Source organism: Chiloscyllium punctatum, chromosome X, assembly GCF_047496795.1.
Source record: "Chiloscyllium punctatum isolate Juve2018m chromosome X, sChiPun1.3, whole genome shotgun sequence".
In the NCBI taxonomy this organism is placed as follows: domain Eukaryota; kingdom Metazoa; phylum Chordata; class Chondrichthyes; order Orectolobiformes; family Hemiscylliidae; genus Chiloscyllium; species Chiloscyllium punctatum.
Genome location: NC_092791.1, coordinates 25,615,773 through 25,639,806, shown reverse-complemented (window position 1 = coordinate 25,639,806; position 24,034 = coordinate 25,615,773). Strand labels below are relative to the sequence as shown.

General features: G+C 43.2%; 2 protein-coding genes and 1 long non-coding RNA gene across 3 annotated transcripts in view; 2 read left to right on the top strand and 1 right to left on the bottom strand.

The window, feature by feature from the left end:
- LOC140471213 (uncharacterized) overlaps positions 1–18,637 on the bottom strand; it is a 41,210-nt gene extending 22,573 nt beyond the window's left edge. The window contains exons 1-2 of the long non-coding RNA XR_011956893.1: positions 18,465–18,637; positions 1,143–1,349 (exon numbers count right to left, since the gene is read on the bottom strand). This is a non-coding gene — a long non-coding RNA (uncharacterized lncRNA). The remainder of the gene's footprint in view (positions 1–1,142; positions 1,350–18,464) is intronic.
- LOC140471212 (tubulin alpha-1A chain) lies at positions 2,419–7,071 on the top strand. Its single transcript, XM_072567135.1, has 4 exons — positions 2,419–2,594; positions 4,991–5,213; positions 5,333–5,481; positions 5,586–7,071. Exons 1-4 carry the CDS (start codon positions 2,592–2,594, stop codon positions 6,564–6,566), a joined length of 1,356 nt encoding a protein of 451 aa, XP_072423236.1. The 5' UTR covers positions 2,419–2,591; the 3' UTR covers positions 6,567–7,071.
- LOC140471211 (tubulin alpha chain) lies at positions 17,543–21,260 on the top strand. The gene is made up of 4 exons (XM_072567134.1): positions 17,543–17,712; positions 18,974–19,196; positions 19,314–19,462; positions 19,703–21,260. The coding sequence occupies exons 1-4, from the start codon at positions 17,710–17,712 to the stop codon at positions 20,681–20,683; spliced, it is 1,356 nt and encodes a 451-aa protein (XP_072423235.1). The 5' UTR covers positions 17,543–17,709; the 3' UTR covers positions 20,684–21,260.
- Positions 21,261–24,034: the final 2,774 nt, after the last annotated feature.

Here is a 24,034-nt window from a genome sequence, read left to right as displayed (position 1 = left end):
GAATTTAGGATCAGGAAGCGGCTGTAGGGAAATAGTATAGATTAATTCAGGTTGAACCTGGATGGGAATCTGAGGCAGAGGGAATAGAGGATTTTTTAATGGAATTAATTTGGGAAGGATGGGAAAAGGCTCCCGTGTCACATGTCATAGTGTCATTGAGTCATAGAGACATACAGCACAGAAACAGACCTTTTGGTACACTTGTCCATGCCGACCAGATATCTAAACCTAATCTAGTCCCATTTGCCAGCACCCGGCCCATAGCCCTCTAAACCCTTCCTATTTGTTTACCCATCCAGATGCCTTTTATATGTTGCAATTGTATCAGCCTTCACCACTTCCTCTGGCAGCTCATTCCATACACGTACCACCCTCTGCGTGAAAATGTTGCCCCTTAGGTCCCTTTAAATATTTCCCCTCTCACCCTAAACCTATGCCCTCTAGTTCTGGACTCCTCCACCCCTGGGAGGAGACTTTGTCTATTTATCCTATCCATGCCCCTCTTGGTTTTATAAACCTTGATAAGGTCACCCCTCAGCCTCTGATGCTCCAGGGTAAACAGCCCCAGCCTATTCCTGTAGCTCAAATCCTCCAACCCTGGCGACATCCCTGTAAATCTTTTCTGAACCAGAAATGCACGCAGTATTCCAAGTAAGTCAGCACAGACTGGTTAGGGAGAATGACTTGTTTCTGTGCTCTCTTATTCTGTGTGGCTCTACATAATGCTTTGTAGCAACTCTTCCTGTAGGTTAAGATGTGAATGGCGAGACAGCACAGTTGTACCTTTACTGTCCTAACTATGACAAGCGAAAAATGACCTTCTGGATGAACCGTGTGAAGAATGGTTCTTGAGTGAGGTAGCCAAGCGCTCATTGTGACTGCCTGGAGCTCTCATCTGAGAAGAGGGGGGAATAAAGGGAGAAAGCAGTCACCGCAGTATGAATCACATAGAACACTATAGCTGCAGTGTGAGTCACATTGTACACGGGTGATGCATAATTGCTAATGGGGGCGAAGAATAATTGTTCCCACTTTTAGAAAATATCCAGATATGGCTGTTTGCCCGTACAATATAACTCGGGGAAGTTACACTGCCATATCTATATATGGCACATTTCTATATTCAGATAGAATTAACAAACCTATCTTCCTTCTCTGGAGACGTTTACAATACAATACCGTCGAGTCTGGACCCCTCCATCTCGATTCATACACTCCTTCCATCAGCTGATGGACATGATTGAAGCTTGTAATCAGCTTTATGCCCTAAAACTACGTCCGCATATCCGGTGTCGATGAGTTTTTTTGTCTCTTCGCTGAAATATCTTACTTCGGACAGTCAATATCGCCTGAAATAGAATAGAATAAAAATAATAATAGTACAATTTCCCATTACCCCGGCACAAAAGTTTGTTTTTTAATATATAATTCGACAAAATCAAAATTGGACTGTTTCTCTGAAGTCGCTTCCATTGAAAATAGTTACTCTGTATTGACGTGCGTCCAGCACAAAAGACTGAAAAATCCCCGCCCCACCCTGTCCCATTCCACAGCCTGTTTCGTTCCATGAAACAATAGCAATAAGAGACAAAGTTGCTATACTAAGGAATCCGTTTTATTTTGTCTCCTCTCCCCACCCAACCCAATGGATGGCAATATTTGCTGCGAAGATTGTCGGGTGTGACAATTTGGAATTGAGAAGCCTCCGTTAACATAAGAGCGCGCTGGACGAATTGCAACATGTAGAACATTTTCTGTTACATTGAGAGAAACAGCAATTCAGTCTCACATCGTTACAAACAGCCAATGTAGCAAACCTCACAAATTATTATATTAATGTTACCGGTAAATAAAATACCACTTTTTACATTCAGGATCGAGTCGTGTAATTTGGCTGTGATTGAACGTGGGTTATGTTGTGTAAAAGAATTCATTGGGAGCGGAAAATTACTTTTGTGAAATAGATGAAAACGTGGCTTCGTTAATTCTGAGAAACTTTTTAAACAGAATAATCAGCAAATTGTTTATTTGTAAATTGGCATTTATAAGATATTTAATAATTTCCTTCATCAAATGAACAATGTACTCCAGTATGATGTTATCAGTGAAAGAATATTTCCATTGAACTTCTCTTTATAAGGCAAGGCTATTTTGTTATTTCAGAAGAAGTGGTTTGAATAATTGCTGAGGTATTTTCTGCTCCAAAAACCGGAATCTTATTATTTCGTCTGCCTGTTCTATGCTGTTTTATCAAATGTCAGCCTTTGTTCCAAACCACCCATGGTCAAGTCAATTAGTTTGGCCAGGAGCGTCTGTCCAATCAGAACGCCCGAAGCAGTTAACGGCGCATGTCTCCTCCTATCAGAGCGTCGGCATTGTGATGGTTCCTCGTCACTCAAACTGACCTCCTCCAATGAGAATGGCACCACTGCCCAGGCTCCACAGTCTGGCCCAACTATAAGAACATGTCTCTCCCATCTGAATTGTAGGTTTTTTCTTACGACGACCCGTAAAAGTCGCGCTGTAGGAAGAAGTCGCTCAAGCCTTCTCTTTATTCCATTTGTTTTGTCTACTACCAAGGACCAGGCATCATGGTAAGATGCTGTTTAATACAAAAAGAGTCTTTTCTCCCCAGCAAGCTACACATTGAAGTTTTTTTTATTGTAAGACTTGTGTCTTCGTTTTTAGGCATCTTGGTTTTTAAGTACACTTGTTTGACTTAATTTCTGAATTCCACTACGCAATTATCTGTCGAACATAAATAAATATCACGGGATAGCTAAATACGTACGAGGCGAGAAATGAACAATATCCTGCTAGGGAGGGAGGTGGCTTGTGTGGAGCATAAACACCGAGCCAAATGATCTGTCTGTATTGCAAATATAACGCAAAAAAACTTACGTTGTCTGAATAATTTAGATACAATGGGGAATATGTATTACTATCAAAGAGTATATATGTACGCTATTCACGCGAAATCTTCCGTCAATAACAGTCAATTTCATATTTAAAACCTTAAAGGCATGGTATAAAACCACTCTTCGATTGACTTCTGCAAGTAACCCTTTCTAGGGAAGAATCACTCGAATTAATATAACTTAATAAGAACGTTTTGAGCTTTTCGCAACTAATCGTTGCATACCTAATACAATGGGTGGGGGAACAATTAGTTGAAACGTGAAATTAATGTTGGAACATAATGGGCAGCGACTGTAAGCAATGTGCAGAGGGCGTGAGCTGAATTTGACAAGTCTTCTCCCTTCAAATTGCTTTGTTTTGTCGGGACACTGACGTTTCCACATTTTCTTATTCAATGGCTTGTCGACCATAGCTGTAAATTGAAGGCTTTCATAGCCATTCCCTGATGAAATGAGGGAAGGGGCTGCCCAGTAGTAGCATGAAGAAGGGTTACACCCGAAATGTCGACTTTTTACCTCCTGGTGCTGCCTGTCTTGCTGTATTCTTCCAGCCTCCTGCCTGTCTATAGTAACAGCATACGTCAGTGACGGTAATGCGTGGGACACAAAGCCAACGTCAACACGAGGTCATCGTGAAATGGACAGCTTTGCAAAATCTGTAGCGTTAAGATTCAAAATACAGACAATGGAATCAGTATAAATTCCTGGGTTAAAATTTTTAAAAATGGCGGCGGGGGAGAACAGATCGCAATATCTGTTTAGCGTCTGGTTGGGGGGGAGAGAGTTGGCAGTAGTTGGAGACGATCTGCAATGCAGTTTAACCCCACCCAAATTCAGCATCCGAACCAGTGACTGACTAGCTTATGAATATTACAATGCTTAAACACAAGAATTGCACGGATGTGCTTTTTTCCCCCATGCCAGACCTAGTTTCGATTCTTTTCCTCCTCCAGTCTAAAAATGTACAATTTAGGTGGAATAGCCATACTAAATATCCCATAATATTCCGGGATGTGTAGGCTAGGTAGATTAGCTCTGCATTTCCCATGGCGACAGAGGGGGAAGGATCTGAATGGGATGATTTTCGGAGAGTTGGTGCAGACTCGATGGGCTAAATGACCCCTCTATTGTAGGGATTCTGATTCTCCTTAATACATGCTGTTGTCTCTTTAAAAAAAAACAACAGCCTTTTGATTTATACAGCGATCCCATTCTAACTACACTTCACAGATGGGACTGAAAGCTTTTTCAACTAGCACCTCCCAAACGTGTTGTAAAAACATGAATTGTGCTCTACTTTTTAAGGAAAATGTTAATCAATTATCCCCTTTAATATATCAGGCAGAGTCACTGGATTTTAAAATAATATTGAATTGTGTTGTGAAATGTCAACCATTGCTGAAAGAAATTAATGTATGTTAAGATTGTAAAATACAATGTATTTGGAAAGTAATCTAATTTTGTCACCATTCATACTGATGTAAACACTTGATGCAATTTTGAAGATATACAACTTGCTGAAAGGCTGGGTGGTGTTTAGTTTGCATATCACCTGCAAACCTGAATTACTAAATTCAGCCCTATTTTTGTCCGTGCTTGACTTCTCTTGAGTTGTCTGCCTGCCTTTTTTCATGCCCCTCAAGCATGAGTTGCACTCCTGTCAGATAAATGATACCTTTCACCACGTGCACAGATTGACCAGATGTACTGATGGCAATTCCAACACATCTGAACATGACTACAATGGTGGTAATACTGCCTCCAATCACTTTCCAATACAGTGGCCTACAGTGAATCCAGTCATGTTGTTTGTGAAGTAACTGTACATACACCTTACAGCTACTCCAAATTGCTATGTAGTTGCCCCTCTACATGATTCATGACTGTCACTTTTTTCAGTAAGAGGTCTGAGGCAGTCATCAGAGGGAGCATGTTTGCCTGCACATCAGACAGCAGTTGACTTCCCCTAAAGCTAATGCTTAGGATAAGCACTAATGTAGGAATAAACTTGGATGGAATAAGTTTTCAGATGAGATGTCCAAGTAGTTGATCACAACTTTGTTTGTTTGCAGCGTGAGTGCATCAGTATCCATGTTGGCCAGGCTGGAGTCCAGATTGGAAATGCCTGTTGGGAGCTTTACTGCTTGGAACATGGCATCCAGCCTGATGGGCAGATGCCCAGTGACAAGACCATTGGAGGTGGAGATGATTCCTTCAACACGTTCTTCAGTGAGACTGGAGCAGGCAAACATGTTCCACGAGCTGTGTTTGTGGACTTGGAGCCAACTGTAATAGGTAGGTGATAGCATGGGTGACAGTTGCCTTCAGATCTCTTCTCTGGTTATGCTTGAGCCTAATTTCATCCCACGATTGCACATGTTAATAAATTGCTGAATTTTGTCTCCCCATCCTAGATGAGGTTCGTACTGGTACATACCGCCAGCTGTTCCACCCTGAGCAGCTGATCACTGGGAAGGAAGATGCAGCCAATAACTATGCCCGTGGTCACTACACAATTGGCAAGGAGATCATTGACTTGGTTCTAGACAGAGTCCGTAAACTGGTGAGTTTGGTCTCTGTCCCAGACAGATTCCCAATGTGGAATGTAGATGTTGCAACTAGTCATTTAAATACCAGGTAACAGAAATTTGCATTTGTTTTCTGCAGGCTGACCAATGCACAGGTCTGCAAGGTTTCCTGGTCTTCCACAGTTTTGGCGGTGGCACTGGCTCTGGGTTTACATCTCTTCTGATGGAACGTCTCTCCGTTGACTATGGCAAGAAATCCAAGCTTGAATTCTCCATCTACCCAGCTCCCCAAGTGTCCACTGCAGTGGTGGAGCCTTACAATTCCATCCTGACAACCCACACTACCCTGGAGCACTCTGATTGTGCTTTCATGGTTGACAATGAGGCCATCTATGACATCTGCCGAAGAAACTTAGATATTGACCGGCCAACTTACACCAACCTGAACCGATTAATAGGCCAGATAGTGTCCTCTATCACTGCCTCCCTTCGCTTTGATGGTGCCCTGAATGTTGATCTGACCGAGTTCCAGACCAACTTGGTGCCATATCCCCGTATCCATTTCCCCTTGGCCACTTATGCACCAGTTATCTCTGCTGAGAAGGCATACCATGAGCAGCTTTCAGTGTCTGAGATAACCAATGCATGTTTTGAGCCAGCCAACCAGATGGTCAAATGTGACCCTCGCCATGGCAAGTACATGGCCTGCTGTCTCCTTTACCGTGGTGACGTAGTGCCAAAAGATGTCAATGCTGCTATTGCTACTATTAAAACTAAACGTACCATCCAGTTTGTGGATTGGTGTCCCACTGGTTTTAAGGTTGGTATTAACTACCAGCCTCCTACTGTGGTTCCTGGAGGTGACTTGGCCAAGGTTCAGCGGGCTGTATGTATGTTGAGCAACACCACAGCCATTGCTGAAGCTTGGGCTCGCCTGGACCACAAGTTTGACCTGATGTATGCCAAACGTGCCTTTGTTCACTGGTATGTTGGTGAGGGTATGGAGGAAGGAGAGTTCTCGGAAGCCCGTGAGGATATGGCTGCCTTAGAGAAGGATTACGAGGAAGTTGGTGTTGACTCTGTCGAAGGGGAAGGAGAGGAGGAAGGGGAAGAATATTAACATGATTTTGACATCACAATATGGTGCTGCTGTACAGGGATTCCAGATTTCAGTATAAAACATTGCATTAAACATGGTGAATTGTAACTGTAGGTTAACCAATTTGAGGGGGTGTAGTCCTTCAATTTGGTAATTCGGTTACACACTTGCATAAGTCATGACCATTAATGTTTAATCACCGTTTTAATGATCTTTGCATTCCATATTTATTTTAAATCCTATATTCTATTGTTTTTTAAGAACGCTTCTTCTACACAATGTTCCATCTTGTTGTATTGTATTCCACATCATAATGCCAAGCCTTTGCAATTGACCTCAACTGGTTTTAGGTCAGTGGATAATTTGGCTCTTGTTTTTTTTAAGTGTGACTTGTGTTTCAACTCTTCTCTTGATTATATTCTATCACCATGTACACTTTAAATCAAGATTGCAGTGCAGCGAATCCCTTTACAAATGTAACTAGTGTTCTGTCTCTTGATTTATCAATAAAAATCCCTGTTGTCAACTGCCTCACTGTATTTTAATACTGTTAAATGAATTAAACATGCTGCTTTCCTTTTTCCATTGACGCTCATTGGTAATATGGATAGCAAACACTGGAATTTTCAGTACTAAATAGGACTTCAGTGAAGCTGTCAAGATTTTTACTTTAAATATGTAAAAGTTCCCAAATTCTTCTGTTTTGAGGTTTTAAAAAGTGACTCAAATGCAGTCCTTCTATTCTAGAGAGGGAGAATTGTATTTGAATGCAGAATACTTCTATCTGTTTTAGATTAAAATATCCCAATGGAATTAAAACAAGATTGTTACAATTTATGTAAATATTGCCATATTCCCAACACCAGACTAGATTGCAGCCCTTGGAAAAGGATGCTTATGTTAGTGTTTTTGAATAAGGCATACAACGAAAAGAAATACTTTGACCCTTTTTTTTTTGTTTTGTTTTTCCCCTTATTTCTCTTCCTCCTCTTCTTCCCCCCCCCCTCCCCGGGCTAGGACTTTGTTCTTATCTTCACCATCTATTCCATGGGAGCCCTAATAACCTTTTTTCACAAACTTGTAGCTCCTGGTTATGTTTTTATCTTCCCTTTTTATCTGTACTGCACTCCCTAGGAACATATGATTGTTTTTTTTTGACTGGATAATTCTCTGTTGCATATTTCAACAACCAAGACTTGCATTTATAATAATCTTTAACATGGTATAACCATGGCACTACAGAGCAATTATCAAATTTTAACATCAAACCACCTAAGGGGATAAAAGGATAGGTGACCAAAACCTTGGTTAAAGTAGATTTTTAACAATTTAGCCATAAACTTGAAGGAAAGGGAGAGAAATGATTAGGAACAGAATTCAAGAACTTCAGCCAATAAGCTGGGAGGGAAAATTGTCCTTTTTTTAAAAAAAGAGGGCGGTCATCTGGTGTGTTCTGTGGTGAAACTGGTCTGCCTGGGAGCTGATGTGGAGGAATTGGGAATAAGGGATAGCATTTTCACAGGAGGGGTAATTCAGGTAGCTGTGGGAGTCAGTGGGTTTGTAGAAAATGTTAGTGCTGAGGCAGTCACTTGATGGAGACAGAAGTCTGGGAAGGGGAGGGAGGTAGCTGAGATTTCCCCTTTTTTTTTCTTTCCCCCCCCCCCCCCATATAGTTGATGCTCTCCAATGCATTTCCTGCACCTCTGTGCCCCCCCCCCCCCCCAAAAACCCCACTCCTCCAACTGCAATAAGGACAGAACCCAGCCCCCACTCCCATTACTCACCTTCCACCCCCACAGCAGGAATTGTAAAATCTGAGCTCACACCTTCTTTCTTTTTTTTTTTTCCTTTTCCCCCTCCCTCCATCACCTCTGTCCAAGGCCCCAAAGGAGCCTTACACAGCCATCAAAATTTTACCTGCACGTCCACATGTCATTCACTGTATCTGTTGTTCCCAATGTGGTCTCCTCTACACTGGGGAGACAGGATGCCTACTCGGAGCACTTCAGAGAACATCTCTGGGACATCTGCACTAACCAACCCCACCGCCCTGTGACTGAACACTTCAACTCCCCCTCCCACTTTGCTGAGGACATGCAGGTCCTAGGCCTCCTATCGCCACTCCCTAACCACCTGACACCCAGAGAAAGAATACCTCATATTCTGCCTCTGGACCCAACAACCCCATGGCCTCAATGTGGATTTCACCAGTTTCCTCATTTTCCCCCTTTCTCTTTCCCTCCCTCTTCTTCTCTTTCCTCCCCCCCCCCCCCCCTCCTAGTTCCAACTTTCCAGCTCAACACTGCCCTCATGACCTGTCCTATCTTTCCATCTTCCTTTCCACCTATCAGCTCTACCCTCCCCTCTGACCTATCACCTTTACCCCCACTTCCATCCACTTATTGTACTCTCAGCTACCTTCCCCCCCCCCCCCCCCCCAGTCCCACTCCTACATTTCTTCACCCTGAGGCTCTTAGCCTCATTCCTGTTGAAGGGCTTTTGCCCAAAACATCGACTATCCTGCTCCTCAGATGCTACCTGACCTGCTGTGCTTTTCCAGCACCACACTCTCGACTCTAATCCAGCATCTGCAGCCCTCACTTTCACCAATAATCCAAATAGCCAGGCTAATACTTTGGGGTTGTGATCTCAAATCCACCATGGCAGCTGGTGGAACGTAAAATCAGTGAATTAAAAAACAGCTGGAATTAAAAGGTAGTCTCAGCAAAAGTAGCATGAAACTACCATTGGTTATCAAAGAAACCATTTGGTTCACTGACATCCTTTTGGGAAAGGAACAGAAGAACTAGGAGCATGAGTAGGCAATTCAGCCCCTCAAGTCTGATAAGATGATGGCTGATCTAATATTAGCTTCAAATCCACTTTCCTGCCTGCTCTCCAAAACCCTTCAACCCATAACTAGTTAAAAAAATCTCTCCTCTGTAAATTTACTTAATTTCCCAGCTTCCATCATACTCTGAGGTAGAGAATACCACAGATTCACTACCTTTTGAGAAAAGTAATTTCTCCACGTCACTTTTCAAATCTGGTCCTCTTTATCCTAAGACTATGGGCTCTCACTCTAATTGTCCCACATGAGGAAACAGCCTTTCTATATCTTTATGGCATCTTATATGATTTGGCATACATTTGACTCCAGACCCAGAGCAACGTGCTTGATTCTCAACTGCCTCCGAAATAGTCTAGTAATCCACTCAGTCTTCGAGCAATTAAGGATGGGCAACAAATGCTTTGCCAGTTTTCCTCAAAGATGAAACAAGGCCTCCTACCAACACTGTAATGGACAGATTTATCTTCAACAGATAGGTTGGAGAGGTAAAGTAGGTTTTTCCCTCTTGTTGGTTCTCTCATCACTTGTCACAAGCCCAATTTGGCAACTGCATCCTTCAGGACTTGGCCAACTCGGTCAGTAGTGATGCTACCAATCCAATCATGGTGATGGACATTGACATCCCCAACAATAAAAGGATTCTGGGTAATCCAAGATGGAGAATGGGAAAAATTTCTGGCTGTAATAGCTGCTCCTTTTTTGAGGTATTTTAGCTGTTGGAGGTGATTTCCTCAAATTCCAGGAACAGCAATTACTGTTTTATATGCTGTTGCATTGTTTTGGAACTTTGGAGAAAAAAAAAGTCAAAACAACAGCACTTTCAAAAGGGAGAGGATCAGACAAAGGAAGCACATGCTGAGGTCAGGAGAGAGAGAGAGAGAAAGAAACCCACATTGCTAACTGACACAGCAGTGAACCTGCACAGTTACTGCCTTTGCTGTTTGAATTCATGTATCGCTGGACATCAGAGTGCATCTGGGAAAATTAACAAACAGTGAAATTCATAACTAATCTTGGAGGAGCCTGTTTGGGAGAGGTCAGAGCACAGGAACAAGTAAGTGAATATTTTAAGCATGGCCTTACAGTACATCTGCAGAGTGGGTTATTTCTTGATTATATGTTTTATTGAGATATGTCTCTTGATTAAACTTAAAATATAAGCCATAAGTATTCATTTAACCTGGAACAGTGTTTGTAGAGGAATAAGACAGTGCTATTTTCTGGGTCTATAGATTGAAAGAAGCAAAAATGGCCTTTATTAGAGTGATATGCTCTTCTTGTGGGAGTTTAGGGAGAATTTATGGGTTACAGAGGATTACATCTGCAATAAATGTCAGTTGCGAATCCTATCAGATCGAATGGAACGGTTGGAGAGACACTTAGAGGCAATGAGGAATTTACAAGAGCAAGGGGATTTGCTGGATGGCAGTTATAGGAAGGGGGGGGGTGGGGGAGTCTCAGATATAGTCACATAGATTGGTTAGCTCCAGGTAAGGTAAGAGAGATAAGCAGTTCATGCAGGAGTCTTCTGTGGCTATCCCCATTTCAAACAAGTATGCTAGTTTTGAAAACCTAGGGAGTGATGGATTCTCAGGGGCATGTAGCACAAACAGCCAAGTTTCTGGTATTGAGACTGGCTCTAATGCAATGAGGGGTACGTCGGCTTCCAAGAGATCAATTGTGTTAGGGGACTCTCTAGTCCGAAGCACAGACAGACGTTTCTGTGACCAGCAGCGAAAAATCAGAATGGTGTGTTGCTTCCTTGGTGCCAGGATCAAGGATGTCTCAGAGAGGGTGTAGAATGTTCTCAAGGGGGAGAGTGCCCAGCAGGATGTCATTGTACACATTAGAACCAACAACATAGGAAGGGAAAAGGTTGAGACTCTGAAGGGAGATTACAGAGGGTTAGGCAGGAATTTAAAAAGGAGGTCCTCAAGAGTAGTAATATCTGGATTTCTCCTGGTGTTACAAGTTAGTGAGGGCAGGAATAGGAAGATAGAGCAGATGAATGCATGGCTGAGGAGCTGGGGGATTCACATTTTTGGATCATTGGAAGCTCTTTTGGGGTATAAGTGACCTGTACAAGAAGGACGGATTATTTCAATGCAAGGGGCCTAACAGGGAAGGCAGATGAACTCTGGGCATGGTTAGGAACATGGGACTGAGGGGTATCATAGTAATTACAGAAATGTGGCTTAGGGATGGACAGGACTGGCAGCTTAATGTTTGAGGATATAAATGCTACAGGAAGGATAGAAAGGGAGGCAAGAGAGGAGGGGGAGAAGTGTTTTTGATAAGAGATAGCATTACAGCTGTACTGAGGGAAGATATTCCTGGAAATACATCCAGGGAAGTTATTTGGGTGGAACTGAGAAATAAGAAAGGGATGATCACCTTATTGAGATTGTTTTATAGACCCCCTAATAGTCAGAGGGAAATTGAGAAACAAATTTGTAAGGAGATCTCAGTTATTTGTAAGAATAATAGGGTGGTTATTGTAGGGGATTTTAACTTTCCAAACATAGACTGGGACTGCCATAGTGTTAAGGGTTTAGATGGAGAGGAATTTGTTAAGGGAGTACAAGACAATTTTCTGATTCAGTATGTGGATGTACCTATGAGAGAAGATGCAAAACTTGACCTACTCTTGGGAAATAAGGCAGGGCAGGTGACTGAGGTGTCAGTGGGGGAGCACTTTGGGGCCAGCGGCCATAATTCTATTAGATTTAAAATAGTGATGGAAAAGGATAGGCCAGATCTAAAAGTTGAAGTTCTAAATTGGAGAAAGGCCAATTTTGACGGTATTAGGCAGAACTTTCAAAAGCTGATTGGGGGCAGATGTTCGCAGGTAAAGGGACAGCTAGAAAATGGGAAGTCTTCAGAAATGAGATAACAAGAAACCAGAGAAAGTATATTCCTGTCAGGGTGAAAGGGAAGGTTGGTAGATATAGGGAATGCTGGATGACTAAAGAAATTGAGGGTTTGGTTAAGAAAAAGAAGGAAGCGTATGTCAGGTATAGACAAGATAGATCGAGTGAATCCTTAGAAGAGTATAAAGGCAGTAGGAGAATACTTAAGAGAGAAATCAGGAGGGTAAAAAGGGGACATGAGAGAACTTTGGCAATTAGAAGTAAGGAGAATCCAATGGGTTTTTACAAATATATTAAGGACAAAATAGTAACTAGGGAGACAATAGGGCCCCTCAAAGAACAGCAAAATGGCCTTTGTGTGGAGCTGCAGGCGAAGGGGCAGATACTAAATGATTATTTTGCATCAGTAGTTATTGTGGAAAAGGACATAGAAGCTATAGAATGTAGGGAAATAGATGGTGACATCTTGCAAAATGTCCATATTACAGAGGAGGAAGTACTGGATGTTTTGAAACGCATGAAAGTGGATAAATCCCCAGGACCTGATCAGGTGTATCCTAGAACTCTGTGGGAAGCTAGGGAAGTGATTGCTGGGCCTCTTGCTAAGATATTTATATCATTGATAGTCACAGGTGAGGTGCCGAAGACTGGAAGTTGGCTAACGTGGTGCTACTGTTTCAGAAAGGTGGTAAGGACAAGCCAGGGAACTATAGACCAGTGAGCCTGACGTCAGTGGTGGGCAAGTTGTTGGAGGGAATCCTGAGGGACAGGATGTACACGTATTTGGAAAGGCAAGGACTGATTATTGATAGTCAACATGGTTTTGTGCATGGGAAATCATGTCTCATGAACTTGATTGAGTATTTTGAAGAAGTAACAAAGAGGATTGATGAGGGCAGAGTAGTAGATGTGATCTATATGGACTTGAGTAAGGTGTGCGACAAGGTTCCCCATGGGAGACTGGTTAGCAAGGTTGGATCGCATGGAATACAGGGAGAACTAGCCATTTGGATACAGAACTGGCTCAAAGGTAGAAGACTGAGGGTGGTGGTGAAGGGTTGTTTTTCAGACTGGAGGCCTGTGGCCAGTGAAGTGCCACAAGGATCGGCGTTGGGTCCACTACTTTTCATCATTTACATAAATGATTTGGATGCACGCAAAAGAGGTACAGTTAGTAAGTTTGCAGATGACATCAAAATTGGAGGTGTAGTGGACAGCGAAGAGGGTTACCTCAGATTACAATGGGATCTTGATCAGATGGCCAATGGGCTGAGAAGTGGCAGATGGAGTTTAATTCAGATATATGCAAGGTGCTGCATTTTGGGAAAGCAAATCTTAGCAGCACTTTTACACTTAATGGTAAGGTCTTGGGGAGTGTTGCTGAACAAAGAGGCATTGGAGTGCAGGTTCATAGCTCCTTGAAAGTGGAGTCGCAGGTAGATAGGATAGTGAAGAAGGCATTTGGTATGCTTTCCTTTATTGGTCAGAGTATTGAGTACAGGAGTTGGGAGGTCATGTTGCGGCTGTGCAGGACATTGGTTAGACCGCTGTTGGAATATGGCATGCAATTCTGGTCTCCATTCTATCAAAAACTTGAAAGGGTTCAGAAAAGGTTTACAAGGATGTTGCCAGGATTGGAGGATTTGAGCTATAGGGAGAGGTTGAGTAGGTTAGGGCTGTTTTCCCTGGAGCATCAGAGGTGGAGGGGTAAACATAAACCTTATAGAGGTTTATAATGTGGGGCATGGATAGGATAAATAGACAAAGTATTTTCCCTGGGTTGGGGGGAGTCCAGAACTAGAGGCTGTAGGTTTAGGGTGAGAGGGGAAAGATATAAAAGAAACCTCAGGGGCAACTTTTTCACACAGAGGCTAGTACGTGTATGGAATGAGCTGCCAGAGGAAGTGGTGGCGCCTGGTACAATTACAACATTTAAAAGGCAATCGGATGGGTATATGAATAGGAAGGGTTTGGAGGGATATGGGCCAGGTGCTGGCAGGTGGGACTAGATTGGGTTGGGATATCTCGTTGGTAAAAACAATGACTGCAGATGCTGGAAACCAGATTCTGGATTAGTGATGCTGGAAGAGCACACCAGTTCAGGAAGCATCCGAGGAGCAGTCTGGTTGGCATGGACAAGTTGGACCGAAGGGTCTGTTTCCGTGCTGTACATCTCTGACTCTTTGACTCTAAGAGCACATTCCATGCTTTTGTCATCCTCAGTGTTTTCTCCAGGTAGTGTTCAACACTAAGTACTGATTGATCTGGTGAAGGTAGGTGGTAAGTGGTAATTAGTATACATCCTTGCGCATACTTAACCTGGTGCCATGAGATTTCATAGAGCTTGGAGTCAACTTGAGGTCTCAAATCCGCTCCCTCCTAGATATATACCATTGTGCCACTACTTATGGTGAATGAGTCCCACAGGTGGGATCGAACCTGTGCAGGATGGTGATGGAGATGTGACCCGAAAGGGATAATTTTGTGAGCATAACTATGCAAGGCTATTGCTTAACTAGTCCATTGGACAGCTCTCTTAATTTTGACACAAGCACCAATAGATTAATTAGGTACCTTGGCCCATGCCAGGTGGTCTATTCAATTTTATGCTTATTACAGTTTTGTTTGCAGCTATCTTGGTAACTAAGTGGCTTGCTAATCTATTTGAGAGGGGCTGAAGTATGAACTTTCATTTATACCAAACGGCTCTATCAAAATAACCCAATATGCTGAGAGCTTTATTTACACCTTTTTGTACATTGATCAAGCTCATCAATGCAAATAACACTGAGTCTTCAGTAACACTCCCTGTAAGTGATATATCTATTTTGCATGCCTGACTAGTGAGTGGCACGGCGGCACAGTGGTTAGCACTGCTGCCTCACAGCGCCGGGTTCAATTCCCGCATCAGGCAACTGTCTGTGTGGAGTTTGCACATTCTCCCCGTGACTGCGTGAGTTTCCTCCGGGTGCTCTGGTTTCCTCCCACAGTCCAAAAATGTGCAGGTTAGGTGAATTGGCCATGCTAAATTGCCCGTAGTGTTCGGTGAAGGGGTAAATGTAGGGGAATGGGTCTGGGTGGGTTGCTCTTCGGAGGGTCGGTGTGGGCTTGTTGGGCCGAAGGGCCTGTTTCCACACTGTAAGTAATCTAATCTAATATGTAAGAACTTACATTTATCTATGTTCAAGCAATTTACATTGTAATACCCAGCACAGGGATTCTCCAGCTGTTGTCTGCTGAGATATTCCTGGGGATCTGCAAAATGATGTGAAAGGGCTTACCAAGCAGGATAGGTGATGTGGCCAACTACCCTGGGCACTGTGATTAAGTGAAAAAGAATGAGTGAGGGCTGGAGGAGAGGAGGTGGAAGTAGAATGCAATAAACATTGTTCTAAGGATAGCATACTCTTGTATACTTAAAAGTATTATGAAAACACTCCTTATATGCAATACTATCACATTATGAATATTGTACAGTGTTCTAATTTTGATTGTGGAGGGATCGATAATTATTAACCTATTTCCTTTAAGAAATAAAGTTTGAGAACTACTGCCCAAGCATATCTATATTTCTTTATAGACTACATCCCTCAACTGTCTTAACCAGTGCACAGATTCAGGTATAATCTGCAAATTTACCAACGACACTGCCAACATCACTGTCCGGAACATTCGTAAGTGCAATAAAGAGTAGGGAACTGATGATCAGTTCCTGAAGAATGTCATAAGTAATGTGGGTTTAGGTTGAGGTACATCCATGAGACACTACATTTTTGCTGTGGAAGTGGAGCCAATTCCTAATCCAGTGTTTGAAATTCCTGCTGGTACAATCCTACTAAATAACCTAGTATGAGGTACCTAACCAAAGATTTTGGAATACTTACTAGAATTCCTCCACCCACTATGCTAGTAACTCCTTCAAAGAACAGTTGTCCAATATGCTACTCTCTCCCCACCCCCACCCTCCTCTAGCTTATCTCTCCACGCTTCAGGCTCACTGCCTTTATTGCTGATGAAGGGCTTTTGGCCGAAACGTCGATTTCGCTCCTCGTCGGATGCTGCCTGAACTGCTGTGCTCTTCCAGCACCACTAATCCAGAATTTGGTTTCCAGCATCTGCAGTTATTGTTTTTACCAATATGTATAAGAGTCTATTTTTACAGAAGCCATGTTGTGAATTTCAAATGAAACCTTTCCTGGTAATCAAAGAAGTAGTATTAGGAATAGGTGTCTATTACACATAAAACTCCCAGAAAAATAGTAATTTATTGTATACTTGAGGAATGTGACCTGCAGGTTTATCAAACGCATACATATACAAGCAATGTTTTGTGTAATGTGTACATAAATATTCTTTCTCTGGAGTTCAGTTTCTTGGCATCATATCTATGTTATTTTATTGATCTTCGGGCACCTGAGGTGACGTACTGAATTTGCTGGACTGGGGCTTTGATCCACAATCTCTAATACAGAAGTGAAAATGTTATTACTGACAGAGAAAGGTGATACTTGATTTTTTTTGCCACTATCTATCCACAAAAGATTATTTTTTCGTTAAAAAAAAAGGACATCGGCTTTGCGTTCCATTCCCCCTTTAATGATATCCATCCTTAAATCACACATTTAAACAAGTACACAATATCCTCAATGACAGATATATACCTAATTTGAACGTTTTCTACACAAAGGTCACATCAGGCAGTAATATTAGCACAATATCATGTGTAGCCCCAGACTTTTCAACATTCCAAAGTCAAGGGTACATGATGGAATTGTGATATAAATTCTGCAGCAACTGCGGAGTCGGTCAAATTGCTTTCCTCATAGTCCGCATTCTGCAATCTCGGATCATCCCCGCCCTCACTGCAGATGTCTACATAACACACATTTCATTACTGCAATACTCTTAATCTGTTGAAGCTTTCAGTGGCCCTTGTGCTTTCTTGTTTAGTCATCCTTGTACAAATATTAAAAGATGCTAAACAGAGGGAACTCATTTTATTTTAAAGTCACCCTTTTCCAAGATTTGATCTGTGAAAGATGAAGGGCGTGGTTTGAAGACTAGGGCTGCATAGCAAAGATATTCCAATTTCAAATCTCAACACTTGCTCAAGCGAAAGGTACTCGCCCCTTTTCTAGTACATTCTGCGGTGATTTATTTTGCGCAGTCCCTGAAACAGAACTTGTAACGTTAAAGCTGACGTGTTTTAAAATGCCAACATTTGCCCAATCCACTCTAATTGACATCTTCTCCCGCCACCTCCTTTCTTCCTCTGAGCCAATGGCGATGAAAGATAGGACTAAGGACGGCCTCCATTCATATAAAAAGGCGCCATCCGCTAATATTTCCCATTCGGTTACTTACACCGACTCGTTATTGTCGAGCGAAGTAACAGTCCCATTCTTTGTAAGTTCATCCATATCATTCTCTGACTTGAATAAAAATGGTAAGTATACAATATTATTTTCCATCCAAAACTAATTTATATTCGTGCCGCCTGTCATATCGATGGTGCACAATTGCGCCGAAATTAATCAGCAACCTTTATTTTATCGCCGTCGTGGTGTACTTTCCTTTTGAAGTGCAGTAGCGTTTGTAGTCGACTATAATGTTGCTTTGAAGTAACAAGCTTGGCAACGTTGTTTAAAATTGAAGCTCATTTGTCTTTTAATACATCAATGCTAAAGCTCGATGGCAGTAGCATTTCTTCTACCCCTCCCCCAAAACATAATTTCCCAGTGTGTAAAATATTCTTTGTCTGGGAGAAGTCATTAATCGATTATTTCGCTTGAGTGAGGCAGAAAGTGATCCTGGTGTAGCATCCATGTGTGTAATGCGCTGCATTGGTTTGGGGAGGGGAGGTGGGAGAGAGAAAAGGCGTCGCTCTGCTCTTTTTGAACGTGAAGTTTACCCGCGGGAATCAAGAGGTTTCTCTTTCATCCGCCTGGCTTTAAAGCGCGCCAGCTCTTCTGAACAGCCTGAATGAAAAGCGCGGGAGTTGGGGAACGCTCTCGGTGCGCAGTTTAAAATCTAGAGGGAGATTTGAGGGTGGAGACGGTTAGACAAAGCAATAATTCTCATTTTGCAACTTAAATTGCTCGAGTTTATAAAAGACTAAAAGTCTGACCCTAACAATGGCTGTCGAGCCGTGTGTAAATGTGGTTATTTAGTAAATAAAGTTCTACGCTTGACACGTACCTTTTTACATCTACTCCTATGTCCCGTTCAGCACTCTATAGATCCCACAGGGAAAACCTGGCGATGGATGGAAAGGCTTTATCGCGCAGTTCGGGTACTAACATGGCGGAGCCGCTGTGGCCTGTAGGTGCCGCAGTGCGCACTACATCCTGGATATTGTAGTTCTGTCACTGGTTCCCGCGCGCACAGAGACGCAGCGGAAAACTACCCCCCCCCCCCCATATTATTTGTCGGAGCCTGGACCCGCTCAATGCGCATGTGCTGATTTCCAAGCTCAGGCGCCAAGTATCATCTCGAGGAGCCGAAGAGTTCAAAGCAAACTGAAGTCAAGATCATAGACCTTGACCATTATCGCTAGTGCATCAGCCGAGGATGTTTTTAACATCGCTGTTCTTGACTACAGTTTAGTGGTTGACGTGATCTTAGCGAGCGATGCTTGAGCTAAGCTGCAGGACAAATATCCTGAACTGATTGTATTGTGTTTTTTTTTCTCGTTCTCTTTTCTACAGCGTGAGTGCATCAGTATCCATGTTGGCCAGGCTGGAGTCCAGATTGGAAATGCCTGTTGGGAGCTTTACTGCTTGGAACATGGCATCCAGCCTGATGGGCAGATGCCCAGTGACAAGACCATCGGAGGTGGAGATGATTCCTTCAACACGTTCTTCAGTGAGACTGGAGCAGGCAAACATGTTCCACGAGCTGTGTTTGTGGACTTGGAGCCAACTGTAATAGGTAGGTGATAGCATGGGTGACAGTTGCCTTCAGATCTCTTCTCTGGTTATGCTTGAGCCTAATTTCATCCCACGATTGCACGTTAATAAATTGCTGAATTTTGTCTCCCCATCCTAGATGAGGTTCGTACTGGTACATACCGCCAGCTATTCCACCCTGAGCAGCTGATCACTGGGAAGGAAGATGCAGCCAATAACTATGCCCGTGGTCACTACACAATTGGCAAGGAGATCATTGACTTGGTTCTGGACCGCATCCGTAAACTGGTGAGCTGGCTGTTAAATCCCATTTTTAGGTTTTGATTTAAACCTTGCTAAAACTCACTGTTCAATCTGTGTAGGAGCTGTTTGCCCACTCTGTATATAGAAAATTTCTTCTTGTAGTCTTCAAATAAATCTTTTGTTCTAGGCTTATAATTAACCACATTCAATAAAAAATAATAGTTACTGAGTAACAAATACACTGTGTACTTAATATGCTTGTGGTATCTGCTTATTTTAAAACAGGCTGACCAATGCACAGGTCTGCAAGGTTTCCTGGTCTTCCACAGTTTTGGTGGTGGCACTGGCTCTGGGTTTACATCTCTTCTGATGGAACGTCTCTCCGTTGACTATGGCAAGAAATCCAAGCTTGAATTCTCCATCTACCCAGCTCCCCAAGTGTCCACTGCAGTGGTGGAGCCTTACAATTCCATCCTGACAACCCACACTACCCTGGAGCACTCTGATTGTGCTTTCATGGTTGACAATGAAGCCATCTATGACATCTGCCGAAGAAACTTAGATATTGAAAGGCCAACTTACACCAACCTGAACCGCCTCATCAGTCAGATAGTATCCTCTATCACTGCCTCCCTTCGCTTTGATGGTGCCCTGAATGTTGATCTGACCGAGTTCCAGACCAACTTGGTGCCATATCCCCGTATCCATTTCCCCTTGGCCACTTATGCACCAGTTATCTCTGCTGAGAAGGCATACCATGAGCAGCTTTCAGTGTCTGAGATAACCAATGCATGTTTTGAGCCAGCCAACCAGATGGTCAAATGTGACCCTCGCCATGGCAAGTACATGGCCTGCTGTCTCCTTTACCGTGGTGACGTAGTGCCAAAAGATGTCAATGCTGCTATTGCTACTATTAAAACCAAGCGTAGCATCCAGTTTGTGGATTGGTGTCCCACTGGTTTTAAGGTTGGTATTAACTACCAGCCTCCTACTGTGGTTCCTGGAGGTGACTTGGCCAAGGTTCAGCGGGCTGTATGTATGTTGAGCAACACCACAGCCATTGCTGAAGCTTGGGCTCGCCTGGACCACAAGTTTGACCTGATGTATGCCAAACGTGCCTTTGTTCACTGGTATGTTGGTGAGGGTATGGAGGAAGGAGAGTTCTCGGAAGCCCGTGAGGATATGGCTGCCTTAGAGAAGGATTACGAGGAAGTTGGTGTTGACTCTATCGAAGGGGAAGGAGAGGAGGAAGGGGAAGAATATTAACATGATTTTGACATCACAATATGGTGCTGCTGTAACAGGGAGCTAAGATTAAAATGCAAAACATTGAGTGTTAAACAACTGTCGATTGAAGATTGACCAAATTGAATTGGATCTCCCTTTTCCTATTGGGCATTGCTGCATGGTTATGTCAATGTGTTTGCATTCCATCATTTTAAGCAAATGTTCTGCTGTGCTTTGTCTGGGAGAAAGTGAGGACTGCAGATGCTTGAGATCAGTTGTGTGGTGCTGGAAAAGTACAGCTGGTCAGACAGCATCTGAGCAGGAGAATCAATGTTTTAGGCATAAGCCCTTCATCTGGAATGAGGGGCACAGTCTGTCCAATGTTGAGCCTCCACCATACTCTACTTGTAACTCTTGGAAGTAATATCATGGCTTCAGTTCAGTGAACAGCTAATGTTTAAGTTGCAATGTGTGCTAAATGTAATGAGACATAACTCTTGTAATATCTGTAGCAATATACATCTGAATTGAGATTGCTATGCAGCACAAAGTAAATTTGTCACAGATGTAACTCTTGTTCTGTCTTTATGGCATTATCAATAAATGATCCCTGTCATGTCTTGTCTTGATGCATTGGTCCTGGGCACTTGAAATTACCTAATATATATATTATATTTTTAACCTTAACCTTGCCAACAGTTGAGTTGGACAGGAGGTTAAGTCTCAATAATTGATGTTCAGCATGCTGGGAACAAAATAATTAGTGATAAATTCATTTTTTTTTCTAGTAGATGCTGTAATACCTGACACTCCAGGACTGGGCTATTTAGGCAATGGATCAAGTTGGCCTAATTATCACCAGGGAGACAGGGCCAAAGAGGGATGAATGAGGAAAACAGTTTTGATTTCCACTCTATATAGGATGGAAAAAGTTACTTTACAGATTATACAATAGTTTTATCAAAGTGCTTCCTGGGGTGATGTACTATGCAACAAGGAGAGAGTGAAGATTGGCGGTCAGTAAAAATGTGTGGTTGTGGAAAAGCACTGCTGGTCAGGCAGCATCTTAGGAGCAGGAGCGTTGACATTAGGAACAAGTTCCTCATCAGCAATGTGGGGGCGGGGCTGAGAGATAAATGGGCGAGAAGAAGGATGGGGATGTGATGTTTTTTTTTCTGTGCACCTCCACATACATCTGTGTCACACTCTGTGGTCTGCTACATGGGAGAGATAGGATGCCAACATGTGGAACGTCCCAGAGAGCATCTTTGGATGCGCACTACACAGCCCCACCACTCCATGGCTGAGCATTTCAACATTCCCCCTTCACAGACATGCAAGTCCTAGGTTGCCTCCACTGTCAAGTTCTAATCACCTGATGTCTGGTGGAAGAATGTCTCGTTTTCCGCCTTTGGACCCTCCAACCACATGGTTCAATGCCAATTTCACCAGTTTCTTCATCTCTCCTCCCCTGATCTTATCTCAGATTCAACCTTCCAAATCAGCACTGCCCTCTTGAACTGTCCATCACACCCACCTTCATCTACTTATTGTGTTCTAAGATACCCTCACCCCACCCCAATTCCTAACAAAGAGCTTATGCTCAAAACATCAGTTCTCCTTGGATGCAGCCTGATTGGTTGTGCTTTTCCAGCACCACACTTTCTGACCCCTATTCAAAAAGGTTAAGTGGACCAGGCTCCTGGTTCTATGAAGAGTAAGGTGGTTAAAATTGCAATATGGAAAAATCTTAAGGAGCCTGACTTGCTAGTTATTGAGGAAACGTAAATTTTCAACATTGAGGGTCACAGTCCTTGAATTAAGAGGTTGGCCATTTCTGTCAAATGTTTTAAGAATCTCTGGAATTGTATACCGTTTTTTTTGGAAAAAAGAGACAACATGGAGTTAAAGTAGGAAGATTGGTATAACTTGGAATACCATCACAAACCAACCTTAGCAGAAAGTATTTTCAGGAAGGAACTTTTACTAAGGGTTACCTTAACTTGTGGTTGTAAAAATGCTCCCATTGATCCAATCACCTTTAAATTTTAAATACCTTGAATAGCTATTCTATGGCAAGTGCTGAACTTTAGACAGCAAAGAGAAGTTCCTTGAGACGAACCTTGGGTTTTTAATTTAAAACAAAAACAGGATGTGAGTGTAGCATTTGTTGCCCTTGAACTAAGTGGCTTGCTCCATCAATTCAGAGAACATTTGAATCAGGGTAGTTTATTGGTCTGGAGACAAATGTATCCGTCCCCAAAGGACAATAGTTAATTGGCTGGGCATTTTCAACAATCAATAGTAGTTCCATGGTCACTATTACTAAATTTCAATTCCAGATTTTAAATCAATAAAACACAAATCTATTAGCTTCTGTAGTGGGATTGGAATAAACTTCTTCCCCCAGAGCATCAGCCTGGTTGTCTAGACTACTAGGCAAAAGAGAGGACTGGAGATTAGAGTCAAGAGTGTGGTGCTGGAAAAGCACAGCTGGTCAGGCAGCATCTGAGGAGCAGGAGAGTCGATATTTTGGGCAAACCCCTTCATCAAGAATGAGGCTGTGAGCCAAGGAATGGTGAGATAAATGGGAGGGGGGGGGGTAGGGCTGGGGGAGATTAGCTGAGAATGCATTAGGTGGATGGAGGTGAGGGTAATGGTGATAGGTCGAAAAGGAGGGTGGTGCTGAGTTGGAACGGGGTAAGGTGGGGGGAGGGGAAATGAGGAAACTGGTGAAACTCACATTGATGCTGTGGGGTTGGAGGGTCCCAAGGCAGAAGATGAGGCATTCTTCTTCCAGGCATCGGGTGGTTAGGGAGTGGTGATGGAGGAGCACCAGGCTCTGCATGTCCTCGGCAGAGTGGGAGGGGGTGTTGAAGTGTTAGGCCACAGGGCAGTGGGGTTAGTTGCTTGGTGCGGGTGTCCCAGCGATGTTCTCGGAAGCAATCTGCAAGCAGGTGTCCTGTCTTCCCAGTGTAGAGGAGACCGCATCGGGAGCAATGGATACAGTAAATGACGTGTGGAAGTGCAGGTAAAACTGATGGATGTGGAATGCTCCTTTGGGACCTTGGACAGAGATGATGGGGGAGGTATGGGTGCAGGTTTTGCAATTCCTGCCATGGCAGGGGAAGGTGCCGGGAGAGGAGGGTGAGTTGGTAGGGGGCGTGGAACTGACAAGGGAGTCGTGGAGGGAATGGTCTTTATGGAAGGCAGATAGGGGTGGGGAGGGAAATATATCTCTGGTGGTGGGGTCCATTTATAGATGGTGGTAATGGCGCGATGTATACAGAGTTTGGTGGGGTGGAAGGTGAGGACCAGGGGGGTTCTGTCCTTGTTGCAGTTGGAGGGGTGGGGTTCAAGGGCGGAGGTGCGGGATGTGGATGAGATGCA

Excerpts from the sequence above, each read along its gene's own strand:
- LOC140471212 (XM_072567135.1), top strand. Across the intron at positions 5,214-5,332 it reads CTTGGAGCCAACTGTAATAG|ATGAGGTTCGTACTGGTACA; the intron begins GTAGGTGATAGC and ends TCCCCATCCTAG. Across the intron at positions 5,482-5,585 it reads TAGACAGAGTCCGTAAACTG|GCTGACCAATGCACAGGTCT; the intron begins GTGAGTTTGGTC and ends TGTTTTCTGCAG.
- LOC140471211 (XM_072567134.1), top strand. Across the intron at positions 19,197-19,313 it reads CTTGGAGCCAACTGTAATAG|ATGAGGTTCGTACTGGTACA; the intron begins GTAGGTGATAGC and ends TCCCCATCCTAG. Across the intron at positions 19,463-19,702 it reads TGGACCGCATCCGTAAACTG|GCTGACCAATGCACAGGTCT; the intron begins GTGAGCTGGCTG and ends ATTTTAAAACAG.